Source organism: Microcaecilia unicolor, chromosome 10, assembly GCF_901765095.1.
Source record: "Microcaecilia unicolor chromosome 10, aMicUni1.1, whole genome shotgun sequence".
Lineage (NCBI taxonomy): Eukaryota > Metazoa > Chordata > Amphibia > Gymnophiona > Siphonopidae > Microcaecilia > Microcaecilia unicolor.
In genome coordinates, this window is record NC_044040.1 from 171921249 (window position 1) to 171939642 (window position 18394).

Here is an 18394-nt window from a genome sequence, read left to right on the forward strand (position 1 = left end):
GGTCAGGTGACTTTTGGGCATATTGACTACCCAGCCCAGAGTCTGAAGAACTGTAACAACTCTGGATGTGGCAAGTCGGCTTTTGTCTGCCGAATCCGCCCTGATGAGCCTGTCGTCGAGATGAGGGTGAACTCTGATACCCTCTCGCCTGAGAAAGGCAGCCACCACTACTATCATCTTGGAAAAAGTCTGAGGGGCAGTTGCTAGGCCAAAAGGCAAGGCGCGAAACTGGAAATGTTGGCTCAATACCGCAAACCGGAGAAACCACTGATGCGGCGGCCAGATGTGAATATGCAAATACGCTTCCTTGAGGTCCAGAGACATGAGAAACTCTCCTGGCTGTACCGCCGCAATGATGGAGAGCAGGGTTTCCTTGCAGAAGTGTCGCACTCCTAAGGCCTCGTTGACTCTGCTTAAGTCGAAGATAGGTCTGAATGACCCGCCTTTTCGAGGCACCACAAAATAGATGGAGTAGCGACCGCAGCCGTGTTCGGCGGGAGGAACCGGAACCACCGCTGCGTGCTTCAGCAACACCTGCAAGGTCTCGTTTACTGCTGCCCGCTTGACGGCAGTGCCGCATTGGGACTCCAAAAACGTGTCTCCCACCGGGGCAGCGAATTCTAGTCAGTAACCTTCTCTGATCAGGTCCAGGGCCCACCGATCCAAAGTAATCTTGGTCCACTCCTCGAGAAAGAGGGAGAGACGACCCCCGACTGCGTGAACTGACGAGTGGACCTGCGTCCCATCATTGTGGAGGACGCCCCTGAACTCCTGGGCTTTGCCTGGGCGCCGCAGCGCGTTTGTCCGAATGAAAGGAGTTCCTTTGCTGGAAACAGGTACATTGACCAAACCCCGCAGAGCGCCCCGGGCAATACCTGCGAGCTTCGCGAAAACGTGGTCTGGAAGAGGAGGGAAAAGAAGGACTTTTGGAAGAAGGCCTCGGCCTATTCTCAGGCAACCGTTGGGACTTAGAGTCCCCTAGATCCTTAACCATCTTCTCCAAATCCTCCCCAAATAAAAGAAGGCCCCGAAAGGCTAACCTCACCAGCCTTTGTTTAGAGGCCATGTCAGCTGCCCAATGCCGGAGCCAAAGAAGGTGGCGGGCAGCCACCGCCACCGACATCTGATTAGCCGAAGCTCTGACCAGTTCATAAAAAGCATCAGCCAAAAAAAAAAGACAGTGCAGAATCCATACGCAGGCCGACCTCAGCAAGGGAACCCGATTCATCGGCGGGCTGTTCAACAGCCTGCTGCAACCAGGAAAGGCAGGCCCAGGCTGCATAGGAACTGCAAATAGCCGCCCGTAACGAAAGGCCCGAGATTTCAAAGGACTGCTTCAGTGCGGATTCCAGCCGCCGGTCCTGCATATCTTTCAAAGCAACCCCTCCTTCCACCGGGAGAGTAGTCTTTTTAGTCACAGCCGTGACTAACGCATCCACTTTAGGCATCCCAAAGAAAGCCAACTGACTTTCACTCAGAGGGTAAAGGTGACACATAGCCCTGGCCACCTTCAAGGGACCATCAGGGTCAGACCATTGAGCTGAAATAAGCTCTTGGATGGACGCATGCACGGGAAAAGCCCGAGAAGGCTTCTTAGTACTAGCCATCCTAGGATTAATAGAAGAGGCAGCGCCCTCGTAGGGATCTTCAATACAAAGGGCCTGTAAGGCATCAGAAATGAGAGCTGGCAGCTCGTCACGGTGGAAAATTCAAACCGCTTTAGGGTCATCCAATTCCTGTGGCAAGCAGCCACCCTTATCTGGATCATCAGTCCATGATGGCCTGCCCGACCCCTCAGACTCCCCAAAACTAGACCATGGGGGAGAACAGGGTAAAGAGTCCCCCTCAGACGGGGTAGTCACTCGTCTACGCTTAGTGCAAGCCAAAAGCTCGGGGAAGAAATGAAGTCTCCAGCAGACGCTGGGCTATCAAGAACGGGAGGCAACCCAGTCCGAAAGGAATTGTCATGAGCCTCAGGCAATGCTGTCTAACATAAAAGCCTTATGCATCAGTAGCACAAATTCAGGGGAGGAAAAAAAAACCTCACCCTGTACCTCCATCCCCACATTGGGGGAAGCGAAGGCAATAGCTCCTCTAGAAACCTCGAAACGAGGCGTCCCCCTGCACTCAGACCCCTCCACAACTGCAAGGGTTGAGTCATGCGGCGCCTCCAAGATGGCGCCCGCTGCCAACTCCATCGGGCGGGAAGATTCACAACCCGCTATGCTCGTGCCAGCATTAGCATCTAGGCAGCATGAGCTGCAAAGCCCCGCTGCTGATGTGTGCTTCCCACAGTGGGAGTAGCGCTTAACCCCTTCAGCAGCCATCAAATACAGAAAACAAAATGGCGCCTTCGCAGCAAAACTTACACCACACAGAGCGCTGTCAGCGGAAACCTCCCCGGAGGAGCTGGGCACCACTCTCACCTCAGGAGGCCGAGTCATACGAGCTTCGGTCAAGCTGCATCGAACCAGGAACTCTGGAGAAAGCCTCAGAAATCGCCACGCTGAGAAAGCGAGCCTCTTTTTTTTTTTTTTAACTGTGAGGAAAGTTAGAGGCAGGCAGCCACAGAGGAACTCCGGGAGGAGGGGGAATAGGGTAAGGCAGGGACAGGGAAAACCAAGTATGCCTTTAAAGTGGGCACCGCCAGCCACAACACCCCGCTGCTCTACTGGCAAAGCACAGGAGCCACCCCAGGCAGACATCCAGGAGCTGAGAAAACGACGCCCACACCTGCTGGGAGATAGGGCAGGGACTGTCTTTTCTTCATGTTCAATTGTGAAGCGCTGCGTATGACTGGTAGCGCTATAGAAATGATTTGTTGTAGTAGTAGTAGTAGTAGTAGATAAGAGATATACTGAAGGCAGAGGGGGGCTGGGCATCCAAGAACACCATGTGCTTTCAGTGTTCTCTATCTCCACCTGCTGGTAGGCGGATACAACCCATCAGTTAATGGATTTATCTGCTGTTGATGACAAGGAAATTGCCTTTATGATACAAAATTCTATCTCATGGTTCTTCTGCTAAATGACATTTTCTAGATACTTGCTATAAGATTAAATTATAAACTTGGACTTCTATATGAATGCACTTTTTCCAATCTATTTGACAAAAAATAAAGATGGCACTAAAATCTCTATGCTACTGTCACTGTGAAAAAGTTTGAGGCATCTGCTTCTATTTGTGTAAGACTTCCAAGTCATATCTTCTTTACAGTTTGTTTTTTTTCTTTTTGAAATGTTTTATTAATTTATAATGATACAGGGATAAGAAATGCAAAATACAAGGAATAATCAAATAGTCATATCAAGGAATATCAATATATAAGTAACAGAGGAGGGAAAGGTAGGAAGGTAAAGGGGGGGTAGGGGAAAGCAAGTTATAAATATATTCAAAACAGAACCTGCAATTTACACAATTATTATGGAGAACTCTTGTTTAAAGAAAGATAAGTTTTTAAAGGCAACAACACTTTGTCAAAATATAAGGAATTTCTAACTTTGATGGCTAAAGATAATTCAAATTTGTGTATTTGTAAAACAGAATGCCATCAAAAGTGAGAATTAAGAAAGGAGTTATCCTTCCAATTTGCTAAAACCATTTTTAAACCTATAGCAATTAACGTATCATACAGTTTGGAGGAGTATTTGTCTAAAACATTTTCAATAATAGGCGAACCAAATATGATTTTACTGATTGAAAGCACTTCAGACAAATGAAAGATATCAGAAATCATACGCCAAATAATATTCCAAAATTTGAAGGTTTTAGAACAATCAAAAAGAATATGGTTGAAGGTTCCTATAGCTGATTTACAAGACCAACACAAGTTATCCAAAAGACTAGCAATTTTCATTTTATGAGGAGTCCATAACGACCTGTGATGAAGAAAGAAGAAAGATTGCGAATAATTTGCAGATGCTATAGGTCTACTGATTGTGGTCCAGAACAGACTCCACTGCTGATCTGTCAAGTGGCATTGCAGCTCAGATTCCCATATAGATCGTAGGCTAGCTTTTCCACTGTAGTTTTTTTTTTTATGGTTATTCAACGTCTTAGCTGCAGCTTAGTGAAATCAGAAATGTTCGTCTTGGGCTTTGTTCTTTCTACTCATGACAGTCTATTACCAGTCTGACTGACATCATGAAAGAAAAAAACTAAAGTATCACTAAGGAGCTAAAGTGTATTCATCTACTGGAGTAAAAAAATTTGGTTTGCTTACTCAGCAGATGGGACAAGAAAATCATGGTGTAGCTTGAATTATGTAATGTGTCTCAGTTTAACAATGAGGGGTATTTTTGATATAACATCTAAGTCCGTTTTGCACAAAACATCCAAAATCCAAATAGGAAACAAGGTTATTTTTGAAAAAAAGAAAAACGTCTTACCTTTTTTATCGATAATATTGTTTCGAACAAGGTTTTGTGCTTTAGATGTTTTGTTTTTTGGTACATTTTTGAAAAAAAAAACAAAAAAGCAAATAAGTGCAAAACGCAGACATTCAGGACATTGGGATGTAGTAGGAGCCAGCATTTTTAGTAGACTGGTCCCCCAGACATCCCAGGAGAGCAACGGGGCACCCTCTACGGGGTGCTTCTGTGCATTTAGTGAAAAAGCTCCCAGATGCACATCTTACCTTTGCTCCCTTAGCTTGTCCCCTGAGCACTCCAAACTGCAACCAAAACACAATGTCCCCCACTAGAATAACCATTATGAGTAGAGGGGGCACCTATATGTGGCTACAGTACAGTTTTGATGACTTTGGTGGGGGGGGGGGGGGGGGGTCACAGTTTCCACCACAAGTGTGACAGAGGGAGATAGGGACCTCGGGCCCTCACTGTGTACTGCACAGAAAATTACACTACTCCAGAGACCTGCATGCTGCTCTAATAGACCTGACTTCAACATCTGAGGCTGTCATAGAGGCTGGTAAGTCATATTTAACTCATATTTTTTGTTGAGGGGGGGTGGAAGGGGTTTTACCTGATTCTCTCCAGTGGTCATCTGGTCATTTAGTGCACATTTTTGTGCCTTATTTGTTCTGAAAACAGGTCTAGACCAAAACATCTCGGTTTTAAGTCCTGGACGTTTTTGTTTTGTTCAATTATGGCTGTAAAACATCTAAGCGTAAGGCACACCCTAATCCCGCCTTCAAAATGCCAACGTGGCCTCTTGTGATTTGGACACACTGCAGACAAACTGCATAGATAAACGTCTGCAAAATAGGTTTTGAAAATACTAATTTGGACATTTTGAGAAGAAAAACATCCAAATGGTGCTTTATGACGCTTTTTGAATGTTTCTCTCTTTTGAAAATGAGCCCCAAAGTGACACACCACTTGTCAACACAAATTATCTAGGTTAATTAATAAATTAAATATTCACTACAACACTGCATATTTCATAAACAGGGACCATAATTTATCAAATGGCCCTGCCATAGCTATGTTTTCTACCAATGGACCACCCCAAAAGAAAACAGTGAGTATTAAGCTTCCCACAAAGCTCAAAACACCAGATCTTCTCTTGCACTAGATATTGAGCCAGGTGTGTTAGGCAACATTAATCAAAATTGCAGTATCTTAAGCAAAAGTGTTTTCTTTACATCTAGATGTCAGAAGTACTCTGGATTATATACCTTGCAGCCTTCCCATCTCCGAATCATCTGACTCACTCTCTCCAGAGGTAGTCATGCCCACAGCTCCAGCAACAGAACTAGATGCTGGGAATGGGACAAAACAAAAATGTTAGTGTGTAGTTCTCTAGAGCAGGGTTATAGAATCAAAAACATATGCAAGTATTTCACAGAGAAATCAACTGCAAAACCAAGTCATCTGATACCAATTCATATCCAAAAACAGTGCTCTGTAGCTTTAACAGAATATCATACTGGAGGAACTGGAATTTTTAACTTCATTTCAACCTGACCTCAAGTACATCTCTCCAACCAAGGGCACGTCTACGAGATTAGATCACTGTAAATTATTTCAAAATATGCTTTAATTAAAGCCATAGTATAAGCAGGAGCTTCATTCCCAACTGTACACAGCACTGAATCTCTAAATAAAAGCATATAAAAATGTTTGCTCCTAATTGGTTCCTCATGGCTTAAGAGCTTCTGAGGTGTCCAATTAGAACACTGCTTGCTCAAGATTTCCTGCGATGTCAGACCATGGTCAGTTTGAAAAATTAACAATATTAACCAACAGAAGTCAATACATCAAAAGAATATGCCAAAAAAAGTTTGCAAGTGCAAAATGCAGATCATGTAGGCAAAAGCACAGTTCAGAATTAATCCCATCTGGAACTTACATACTTGCCTTTTTGGTCAAGGAAAGGACCACTCTAACACAGTTTATAAGAAGCAAAACAGATGGTAAACAAATATATTCTTTAAAAAAATATGCATATTCGGAAATCATATTTAATATAGAACGACAAACTGATTTCACTAGATCAGTTGAAAACTTAGCATCAAGAACACTTAATTACTTTAGCTGTACTAGAAGGTATGTTATGCTATCAGCATTTTGTTTTGAAGTTCACTATATTCATTATGGCACGCTGCAAAAATCAAGTACTTTGCAGTGTATAATAACTTTAATAGCACACTGCACTAATACTCATCATGACTTAAGCATATCAACAAGGAAGAGATTCATCATCCACTGCCTCAGAATCAAACTTAGGCCCGTATTTACTAACTGCATTATGGCAGGAATCTGTGATAACTGGCAACAATATGCATGATCCTAAAATATTATGGCTCTTATCTAGAAACATATATGACACTCGATAAAGCAACTCATGCAAATCAGTTTTAAAATACGAGTCAAATTTATGTTTGTGCTTCTGTTAAATGAATCTAATACTTGAAATGAACATAACATAACTTCCTCCTTTCCGATTCCATAATGTGTCTGTCACACATGATCTCTACCATATCACTGTGTATTTGTCATACCGGAACTGGCGATCGCCAGCATGGTGCTATGTAAGCCACACTGAGCCTGCAAATAGGTGGGAAAATGTGGGATACAAATGCAACAAATAAATATCAGAGTTTTGTTATGGTTGTAAATCAAAGTAAATGAGCATTACATTTTCTTTTCATATGTAAGGTGTTATTTTCACCTGTCTCCTTACCTGCTGCTCCTTGTGGTGCCTCATCAGTACGTGCAGCTGAAGAATTAGCTCCATCCTGATTATTGTCAGGATCTGCCATCTTCTCCTGTCGGCGAGCTTCAGCTGCTCCTCTCTTGCCCAGGCCAGAGCCTCGCCGACTATAAAGACAAATACTGTTTTGCTTATGCAATTACAAACATTGGCAATGCTCTGAAAGTAGCTGCCATATTTAAGATTTAACCTCTCAAAAAGTATAATCAAACAAGAATGAATGGTATTGCAAACATTACTGAGCCCCATTTTGTGGGGGAATTCTACTATTCTCAAAACACAGTTTAAAGACAATCTGCTAGACACCAGTTGTCAGGCAACCTAATCTAAGACTTACCATTATATTAAGATGACAAACTCCCTGTATTATCTATAGCTATTTCCTCCCCATCCCCACAAACCCAACTATTAAAATAAATAAAACAGTTGTTTATTCAAGATTCTACTACACAATTTGAGACCTGCTTACTGATGAAGTACTTACACCCTATGGTTTGCAATGATGGATTATGTCACTTTGACAATGCCACTATGAAGCTTCCAAACTTAGAATTTCACCTTACACTCTTCCTATGTTCAAAGAACAGTATCAACCGTTAGCTCTTTTTAAGTCTTTACTAAGGTGAAGCTATCCTCAGAAGAAACAGTGTAATTGAGGAAACGTAGGGGGTTGGATAAATCCATGAAAATACTACAATTTAGAAAAATACATTCTACAGACTCATGCCAATGAACATGAATGCACAATAAAGGATGTCTTCCAAAAGACTACTGGAAAAAACCAAACAGCATATCAAACTACAGCTGCACTTCAATCGCGATTAACATTTTATTAATTGCAATTTTAAAAATTTCAAATTGAGGTAAATAAAATTGATCGTTTTCTCAGTTTTCTTCTTCTTACCAGCTTTTCCCATGTCTGCCATTGCTTCTCCTTCCCTTCTGTGCCACGTTTTGTGACTGGCCAGCCCCAAGTGCCTCTTGATTGGCTTTACCCCCAGGGATCCCAATAAGGAGTGCTGCTGTTGCTGAATATCAAGCTCAGTCCATGCTGCCTTGCCCGCCTGCAATGTTGTCACATGCCTGAGCTGCTGCCTTGCCAACCCAAGCTGCCTATATTGCCTGCCCAAGCTCACCCCCCCCCCCCCCCGAGGTCCAGCACTCTCTCATCTACCTCCCCCCACCCTAGGTAAGCATCCTTTCTGGGTTCCATTCCCCCCCCCCCCCCCCCCACGGGGTCTAGTAGTCTTCTCGGTGCACCTTCCTCCAAGACTGCTTCCTACTGCCTGCTTGCCCTGTCTACCCTAACTTTATTTAGAGAGACAACAGAGCACAGATCTGAATACTGGTCAATGACCAGTTAACGTCCTTAAGTGTCATCAACCCCCTCTCACCCCCTAGTGAAGTAGCACAAAGCCCCCCCTTCTGATCCTCCTCCCACCCTCCCTAAAGGGGCAAGATTCCCCATTTCTACTACTGAAGTACCACAAGGCTGCTCCTATCATAAGTGGGGTGGGGGAAGTGTTACTAACACTAATCGTGAGCTGGGTATCTTCCCTTATTTATAATTTGGAGCATCAAATCTTATATTTGAGTACATTAATACTGTTGCACATGCTGTATGCTGGGGGTAGTGGGGTGGGGTGGGAAATGTCAAATAAATTTGAAACAGCGACAGTTCACTATTACCAAATTTAATTTTGAATTATTTTTGTCTTAGTGATTCAGCCAGCTGCTAATGTATAACGTGTTTACTGTATATGCTGAAAGTGTTCTGCTGTTCTTAAAAAAAAAAAAAAAAAAAAGACAGTATGTGTAATTGTTTACTTATGCTGAATGAGTATTTTTGGCTGTTCTTGCTATAATGGTTATTTATTAGTATATTAAGTTTTCCCTGCTTCTTTTATTTTTAATCGTACCATTAATTGCTAGATTAAAAATTTTTTTATCAAAATGCAGCCCTATATTAAACTAAACATGAGCCCTTAATTGGACAAAATTGAGCTCTATTAAATCATGAGTAGAGTAGAACAGATAAATGCAAATTGGTTGATTAAAATACAAATACTATTAATATATGTTTACTAGAACTATAGCAATTAGTGAGTTATAAATCAATTAACCTAAACAGATTTCTTACCTCATACCAGAGTTAAAACAAATGTGATAGAACCTAGGTCTTGACTCCCTGTCTGAGGACTGCCAGTAAGTCAGAATTTGATACCCATAATGGATATGCATGAAATAATTTGCATGCCTGCTACCTTCATTGTAAACATAACTCATGTACATTCATTAAGGATATACTGAAAACCTGAGTTACTGGCACCCCTCAAGGACTGGGAGTGAAGACCAAGGAGCTAGAATGTAAAAAGTAAACTGGCACTGCAATTAAACAGAACTGCTTGCAGACCGCACCCTAGAGCACACCCAAAGTCTATTCTATATACATATACAAAACACACACACTTTATATTTATGTACATACATGAAAACACAGAAAAACAAGGTGTTAAAATGGTTTCCCTCAAGTCAACGCTACAACCAAAACTGCAGTCAAGTGAAAGGAACCTCAGAGCCAAGAGACAATTTGCAGCAACATATTTACTTAACACTGCTGCACTTAAAAGGCTCTCTTACTCAATCATTGGTCAGCACAGTCATCCACTGCATCCAGTTTTTTTTTTTACACTGCAAGTCAAACAAATACAGTCCAATTCCATACTCATACATACCCAAAGGAGACCAAATAAATATAATAACTGCTTCAAAACATGACTAAGATTAAGGAAGTTGTGTTCAGTGGAATTCAAACAAAAATATTTATCCAATTTATCAGCTGTGGAAAATGTCCAAAGGAAAACAAAAGTTTATTACTCATACCTGATCAACCAAGCAAAACTCTCACAAAGAGCTATTTCTAACCATCAAAGCTGCTAGGATCCATCCCTTACTCCTAAAGGCTTTACAATAGAGACGTGGTTCTCAACATTTCTTCTGTTGTGGCACACTTGACAATGTTCAGCGCCATCTAAAACTAAACATGACCAAGACTGAGCTTCTTATCTTTCCCCCTAAACCAACCAGACTAATATTCCGCCAGTGTCGTTATGCTCATATTAGCCCTCTCCTCAATTCACTTCACTGGCTTCCTATTTCCTCTTATTGACCTATAAGTGCATTTACTCTGCAGCTCCTCAGTACCTCTCCACTCATCTCTCTCCCTACATTCCTCCCCGGGAACTCCGTTCACTGGGTAAATCTCTCTTATTTGCACCCTTCTCCTCCACTGCTAATTCCAGACTCCGTTCCTTTTATCTTGCTGCACCATATGCCTGGAATAGACTTCCTGAGCCGGTACGTCAAGCTCCATCTCTGGCCGTCTTCAAATATAAGCTAAAAGCCCAACTTTTTGATGCTTCCTTTTAACTCCTAACCCTTATTCACTTGTTCAGAACCCTTATTTTATCATCCTCATCTTAATATCTCTTGTTTGTCCGTCCTAATTAGATTGTAAGCTTGGTCGAGCAGTGACTGTCTCTTCATGTTCAAGTGTACAGCGCTGCGTACGTCTAGTAGTGCTATAGAGATGATAAGTAGTAGTAGTAGTATGTATACGACGCTGAGCACTAAAATTCACTGCTGAACAAAGCTGTGAATTTTACTGTTATACTGTTTAATTATAAGCTTAGAATGAATTTGCCTATTCCATATCAAAAAACTGTATGCAACACGTCAATCCTAGATTTCTTATTTGTCATACAATGTCACCTCAGTAACAGCAACATAAAAACTCTCCACTGCCAGATACTGTGAAGCAACAGAAAGACCTGCAAATATGCTACTCAGAAACCATATAGCAAACAGCAGACCTGCAACATACTCAGTTGGGGCTGAAGGCATCAGTTATTATTGGGGGTTTTGGGGAAGCAAAAATAAGGACCAGTTATGGGGATTTCAAAAACCTGTCTCTCAAGATTGCTGGGCTTCCCAGTTGGCAGGTAGTGATAGTTATAAGGAAACTCAAGCTTGCTGTCTATACCAAATTGTTTTGTGACATACCTCCCATTCTCTTGGGAATACACTGGTTGAGAACCACTACTTTAGAGGTACACCCAACAAGATAACTAAATATTCCTTGTTAAGATCATACACACATGCAGAGGGTGAGATTCCCCTGGCAAGAAATAGAGCATAAGGACAAAAAAAAAGCCTTAGAGTTGACTTCACTCCACTTACTTGGGGCTGCTGCCTTCAGTCCCTCAGTTATCTATGTCAAAGCCAAATCTGATGCAGTCAAAACCATTTCATGATCACTAACCAAAGTATGAATTCCATTCACCAAGGATATCACTACCTTCAGAGTACAGGTTTTCAAAGGGATTGGGACATTGGGAACCCTGAGGAAGTTCACAGAATCCGCAGGGATGGGATGCAAAAGGCATTACTACCACAGGATAGCATGGGATGGATCAAAAGTGAACGAGGAGAGGGGATGGACTGAAAGGGATTGGGACCAGATTATGTCCCCGTACACACCTCAATTCGGAGGCTTGACACCAACACCTCAGCTAAAAAAAAAAAATTTAATTTGTAAGAAGAGCTCAACTTGATAAAAACTGGTGCATGTTTTTCGCAATTTCAGCTTTGTTCTTTCCTGGTTTTCTTCTTATCTCTCCCAGCATACCTTTAGTGTATACTCTAGTGGATCCTCCTCTACTTCTATCCCACTGCCAGTTGGTGTACCTCAGGGATCTATCCTGGGACCTCTTCTTTTCTCCATCTATACTTCTTCTCTTGGTACTCTGATCTCATCCCATGGTTTTCAGTATCATCTTTATGCTGACTCCCCCCAGACCTACCTCCCCACACCAGAAATCTCAGCCGAAATCCAGGCCAAAGTATCAGCCTGCCTGTCTGACATTGCTGCCTGGATGTCTCAGCGCCATCTGAAATTAAACATGACCAAGACTGAGCTTCTCATCTTTCCCCCTAAACCTACCTCTCCTCCTCCCCCATTCTCTATTTCTGTGGATAACACTCTCATCCTTCCTGTCTCATCAGCTCGTAACCTTGGGGTCATCTTCGACTCCTCCCTCTCCCTCTCTGCACATATTCAGCAGACTGCTAAAATCTGTCGTTTCTCTCTCTATAATAGCAGCAAAATTCACCCTTTCCTTTCTGAGCACACTAACAGAACCCTCATCCACACTCTTATGACCTCTCACTTAGACTATTGCAACTTGCTTCTCACAGGTCTCCCACTTAGCCATCTCTCTCCTCTTCAATCTGTTCAAAATTCTGCTGCATGACTAATATTCCGCCAGTGTCGTTATGCTCATATTAGCTCTCTCCTCAAGTCACTTCACTGGCATCCTATCCGTTTCCGCATACAGTTCAAACTCCTCTTATTGACTTATAAGTGCATTCACTCTGCAGCTCCTCAGTACCTCTCCACTCTCATCTCTCTCCCTACATTCCTCCCGGGAACTCTGTTCACTGGGTAAATCCCTCTTATCTGCACCCTTCTCTTCCACTGCTAACTCCAGACTCCATTCCTTTTATCTTACTGCACACCATATGCCTGGAATAGACTTCCTGAGCTGGTACGTCAAGCTCCATCTCTGGCCGTCGTCTTCAAATCTTGCCTAAAAGCACACCTTTTTGATGCTGCTTTTAACTCCTAACCCTTATTCACTTGTTCAGAACCCTTATTTTATCATCCTCACTTTAATATTCCATTATCTCTTGTTTGTCCTGTTTGTCTGTCCTAATTAGATTGTAAGCTCTGTCGAGCATGGACTGTCTCTTCATGTTCAAGTGTACAGCGCTGCTAAGTCTAGTAGCGCTTTAGAAATGATAAGTAGTAGTAGACTGTCGTGGGCCTGAAGTCTGGAACAGAACTGAGGGACCTTGTGATTGATCTGAGTGGCAAAAAGATCTACCAAGGGGGTGCCCCACGCTTGGAAGATCTCACGCACTATGCGCGAGTTGAGCGACTACTTGTGAGGTTGTATGATCCTACTCAACCTGTCGGCCAGACTGTTGTTTATGCCTGCCAGATACGTGGCTTGGAGATACATTCCGAAACGGCGAGCCCAAAGCCACATCTGGACGGCTTCCCGACACAGGGGGCAAGATCCGGTGCCCCCCGCTTGTAGATGTAGTACATGGCAACCTGATTGTCTGTCTGAATTTGAATAATTTGATTGGACAGCCGATCTCTGAAAGCCTTTAGAGCGTTCCAGACCGCTAGCAACTCCAGGAGATTGATCTGAAGACCCGATTCCTGGAGGGACCAAGCTCCTTGAGTGTGGATCCCATCTACATGCGCTCCCCACCCCAGGAGAGATGCAGCCGTAGTCTGCACTTTTAGAGGCTGAGGAATTTGGAAGGGACGTCCCAAGGTCAAATTGGATCGAATTGTCCACCACTGAAGGGAATTGTGAAATTTGGTAGACAGCTGGATCACATCCTCTAGATTCTCTGCAGCTTGATACCACTGGGAAGCTAAGGTTCATTTGAGCAGATCTCATGTGAAGGCGGGCCATGGGCGTCACATGAACCGGGGAGGCCATGAGGCATATTTTCAAAGCACTTTGGGAGGCTAAGTTCCATAGGTTTCTATGGAACTTTGGGAGGCTAAGTGCTTTGAAAATGAGCCTGCATATGGCCTAGAAGTCTCAACATTGCCGAGCTGTGAACTGCTGAGATGCTCTGGCCATGGAAACTACAGACAGAAGATTGTCTGCTCTCGCCTTGGGAAGATAAGCGCGAGCCATCTGTAAGTCCAGCAGAGCTCCAAAAAAAAACCAGTCTTTGAGCAGGGAAAAGATGGGGCTTGGGGTAATTTATAACAAACCCGAGTAGCTCCAGCAGTTGAATAGTCATCTGCATGGACTGTAGAGCTCCTGCCTCTGAGGTGTTCTTCACCAGCCAATCGTCGAGATAAGGGAACATATGCACTCCCAGTCTGCATAGCAACGCTGCAACTACTGCCAGGCATTTTGAAAAGACCTGGGCGCAGACGCGAGCCCAAAGGGCAGCACAAAATACTGGAAGTGCTGTGTTCCCAGACGGAATCGAAGATACTTCCTCTGCGCAGAAAGTATCGGGATATGTGTATAAGCATCCTTTAAGTCCAGAGAGCATAGCCAATCATTTTTCTGAATCATGGGAAGAAGGGTGCCCAGGGAAACCATCCTGAACTTTTCTCGGACCAGGTATTTGTTCAGGGCCCATGGGTCTAGAATGGGACGCATCCCCCGTCTTCTTTTGCACAAGGAAGTGCCTGGAATAGAGTCCCAGCCCTTCTTGCCCTGGTGGAACGGGCACGACCGCACTGGCGCTGGGAAGGGTGGAGAGTTCCTCTGCAAGTACCTGCCTGTGCTGGAAGCTAAAGGACTGAGCTCCGGGTGGGCAATTTGGAGGTGTGGAAATCAAATTGAGGGAGTATCCTAATCGGACTATTTGAAGAACCCACCAAAGGTTATATGAGGCCACCTTTGGTGAAAAAATTTTAGCCTCCCTCCGACTGGCAGATCATCCGGCATAGACACTTTTATAGCGGCTATGCTCAACTGGAGCCAGTCTAAAGACTGTCCGTTGCTTTTGCTGGGGAGCTGCAGGGCCTGTCGAGGCGCACACTGTTGACGAGAACGAGCGCTCTGGGACTGAGCCTGAGAAGGCTGTCGATTAGGTGAATTGTACCTACGCTTATTGTAAGCATAGGGAGCATTCCTCCTTCCCCTGAAAAAACATCTGCCTGATGAGGTAGATGCTGAAGGCGCCCAGTGGGAGAGTTTGTTGAGGGTGGTTTCCCGCTGGTGGAGCTACTCGACCACCTGCTCGACTTCCTTGCCAAAAATATTACCCCCCCTCCCCCCCCGGGCAAGGAACATCCGCAAGCCGCTGCTGGACTCGATTGTCCAGGTCAGAGGCACGCAGCCATGAGAGTCTGAACATCACTATACCCTGGGCAGCAGATCTGGATTCAACATTAAAAGAGTCGTAAGCACCCCTGGACAGGAATTTACGACACGCCTTCAGCTGCCTGACCACCTCCTGAAAAGGCCTGGCGTGCTCCACAGGGAGCTTATCCACCAAGTCCGCCAGTTGCTTCTCATTGTTCCGCATGTGGATGCTCGTGTAGAGCTGGTATGATTGAATCTTGGACACGAGCATGGAGGACTGATAGGCCTTCCTCCCAAAAGGGTCTAGGGTTCTAGATTCTCATCCTGGGGGCGCCGAAGCAAAATCTCTAGAACTCCTGGCTCTCTTGAGAGTGGAATCCACAACCATAGAGTCGTGAGGTAACTGCGACTTCATCAACTCAGGTTCTCCGTGAATCCGATATTGGGACTCAGCTTTTTTGGGAATGATGGGATTAGTTAGTGGTTTCATCCAGTTCCTAAGCAATGTCTCCTTAAGGACATTATGCAAAGGGACAGTGGATGACTCCTTAGGAGGCAAAGGATAGTCAAGGACCTCGAGCATCTCAGTCCTGGGTTCATCCTCAGATACCACTGGGAAGGGAATAGCCACAGACATTTCTCGCACAAATGAAGAGAAAGAAAGGCTCTCCAGAGGGGAAGCTTTCTTTCTGGTGAAGGAGTAGGATCAGAGGGAAGACAGCAAGACTCCTCAGATGAGAAATATCTGGGATCCTACTCTTCATCCCACGAGGCATCCTCCTCGGTGTCGGACAAGAGTTCTCCAACTGCAGTCCAAAACCAGGCCCGACTCGACAGTGAGGAACCACGTCCTTGATGACGACGTTGAGAGGTCGGCTCCCGTACTGGCGGTAATGAAGCTCCCTTCAACGATGTCAACAGGGAGTCGACCTGGGTGGCAACCGAAGCTGATGCCACAAGCGGCACCGGCGTCGAAGACCTCACCACAGGCGGACAAGCCAGCTGCCACTTCCATCAACAGTACAGAGGGCGCAAGCACCCCCGGTACCAGAACAGACTGACGCAGCAGTCCTTCTAGAAGACCTGGGAGAATGGCTCGGATGCACTCGTCCAGAGTCTCTGCCGGGTAAAGGCTGTGGGGCCGGTGCAGGAGTTGGAGGCAGAACCTGCAAAGAGTGAGGCAGTACCGGGCTGTCCGATGACCGACACCTCTTGAATGGAGGGTGAGCGGTCCTCCCGGCATCAACGCTTCATGGGTGCAGAAGGAGACCATTGACGATGTTTCTTAGCCTTCGCTCGATGCATGACATCGGCACTCCTCTGTACAGATGAGGACTTGGAATCCACACACCTCCTCGGGGTCAGGTCTGAAAGTGGTCGGTCCCGGTGGGCCTGCACAGCAGGAGTCATAGAGGCAGGTGGAGACCCACTCGATGGCTCACTGCTCCCAGCATGTGGTGGTCTCCGGGCAGCCATTACCTGCGCTCCCGATGTCGATGCCATCTCTGGTGCCGATGTCGACGAGCCGGGCAAAGCTCCAAATAGACGATCTCGCTGAGCTTGTCTCGACGCCTGTGTCCGCTTTTTAAGGCTAAGACACAACTTATATGCGTCTGGGCGATGGTCGGGCCCAAGGCACTGAAGACACCACACGTGGGGGTCGGTACATGAGATTGCACGGTTGCACCGAGTACACTTCTTGAAGCCGGTGGGAGTCCTCAATGACACAAGACAGAAAAATAGCGGCAGCAAAAACGAAAGGAAACTAAACAGGGGAAAACTAAGAAATATAGGATAATTTTTTCAGTATTTTTTTTTTTTAAGAAGAGAAGCAGCTCAGACAAGAGCAAAAAACTATAAAGAAAGCGAAAATTCGTGAAAACGAAGGCTTTTCTCAGGGTGAAACGAAGAGAGAGAGACTGCAAGAAGCCACGCCCTCACCACAGAAAGGAAAGAACTAAAGCGGGAAGATGGCCGCGGCCGTGCGCTCGAAGGCTCTAGTAAACTTTTGTTGCTAGGAAGATTTCCATTCCTGGGGGCTGCCGTGGACGTCACCCATCCGTAGGAACAAGCAGCCTGCTTGTCCTCGGAAAAGCAGTTAATATGAAAACATGCCATATAATCGCCCAACTCTGAAAACTCAATCATCACAACACCATACCGTATAACAGTCTTCTGAACATCAATGGCACCTTTTTCACACAGACCACTCAATTCACAATTTGCCTGCTTCCTCATTAGTCAATGTTCATTGACTACAACTTATAACCACTTAATATCAAACTCATTTTTTAAAAATTCTCACAAATTTTATTTACAAGCTCAACGCCACTTACCTTAATTTTCTGATGGACCGCTAACATTGGCCATTTTCTGCCTGATATTACAATGAAGTTATAAATGGTAATCAATAAACAGTGATGAAGAAGCAAGTAAAAACCATGGATCGTGTGAAAAAAAGTTGTCACCGAGGTCCAGAAGACTCTTGTATAGTATGGTGGTGAAATTTTTTTTTTAGTGTTGAGTGATATATGGCACATTTTTGAATGACCCCCACTATTGAAATTATTTATGTTGGGCTATGCATTGCTAATATGAAAAGCATTTCAAGATGAAGTCTGGATAAGTTGTGCAGTTCATAATCTCAATCTCGTACTCTCTCATGGACTCCAGCCACCAAAAACTGAAGTTGATCCAAATGACCTCCCTAGTGAGGTAAAGCGAGCTATAACACTATGCAAGGAGGCAGTTACACTCACTAAGTGAACACAAATCAACTGTTCACTGAAGAAAAACACTCAAGCAACGCAAGTCAACTCTGTGGAACAGCATTCTATGACAATGAAATCTGTGGCAGAGAATATGGAGAAGCAATTGCCACTGAAACAGGTGCAAACAGTTCCTGACCAAATTGTGCAAAATTGATGACTTCTTGTTGGCAGAAGTTATTGTGTTGGAACCATTTAACAGAGCTACAAAACAACTTTCAACAGATACTAAGCCTTGACTACATCTGGTGGTCCCAACAAAATATCAGTTGAAACAGAAGCTTTCAAGTGCAAGACATTAACTAAAAATTATTTTGCTTTTAATGCCAAGTTTTATCAGCAGTGGAGGAGTGGCCTAGTGGTTATCTATCATGTCTCACTACAACAGTCACACACATAGTTGTTACACCATATTCAAATCACCCCTTCACTTAGACTATCCTACATTATTGCGGTTTTGAAGTGTTTTTGTTTGAATTTACACCGGAAATGAAGTGTTTCCACTTTCAAATGGTTTTTTTTCCAGCTTTTGATAGT

General features: G+C 44.3%; 1 protein-coding gene across 1 annotated transcript in view; it reads right to left on the reverse strand.

Annotated features, from left to right (window-relative positions):
* TRIP12 (thyroid hormone receptor interactor 12) overlaps nucleotides 1-18394 on the reverse strand; it is a 470187-nt gene that overhangs the window by 331838 nt on the left and 119955 nt on the right. The window contains 2 exon segments of the mRNA XM_030216098.1: nucleotides 5639-5722; nucleotides 7147-7283. Of these exon segments, the coding sequence (XP_030071958.1) occupies nucleotides 5639-5722; nucleotides 7147-7283 (221 nt within the window).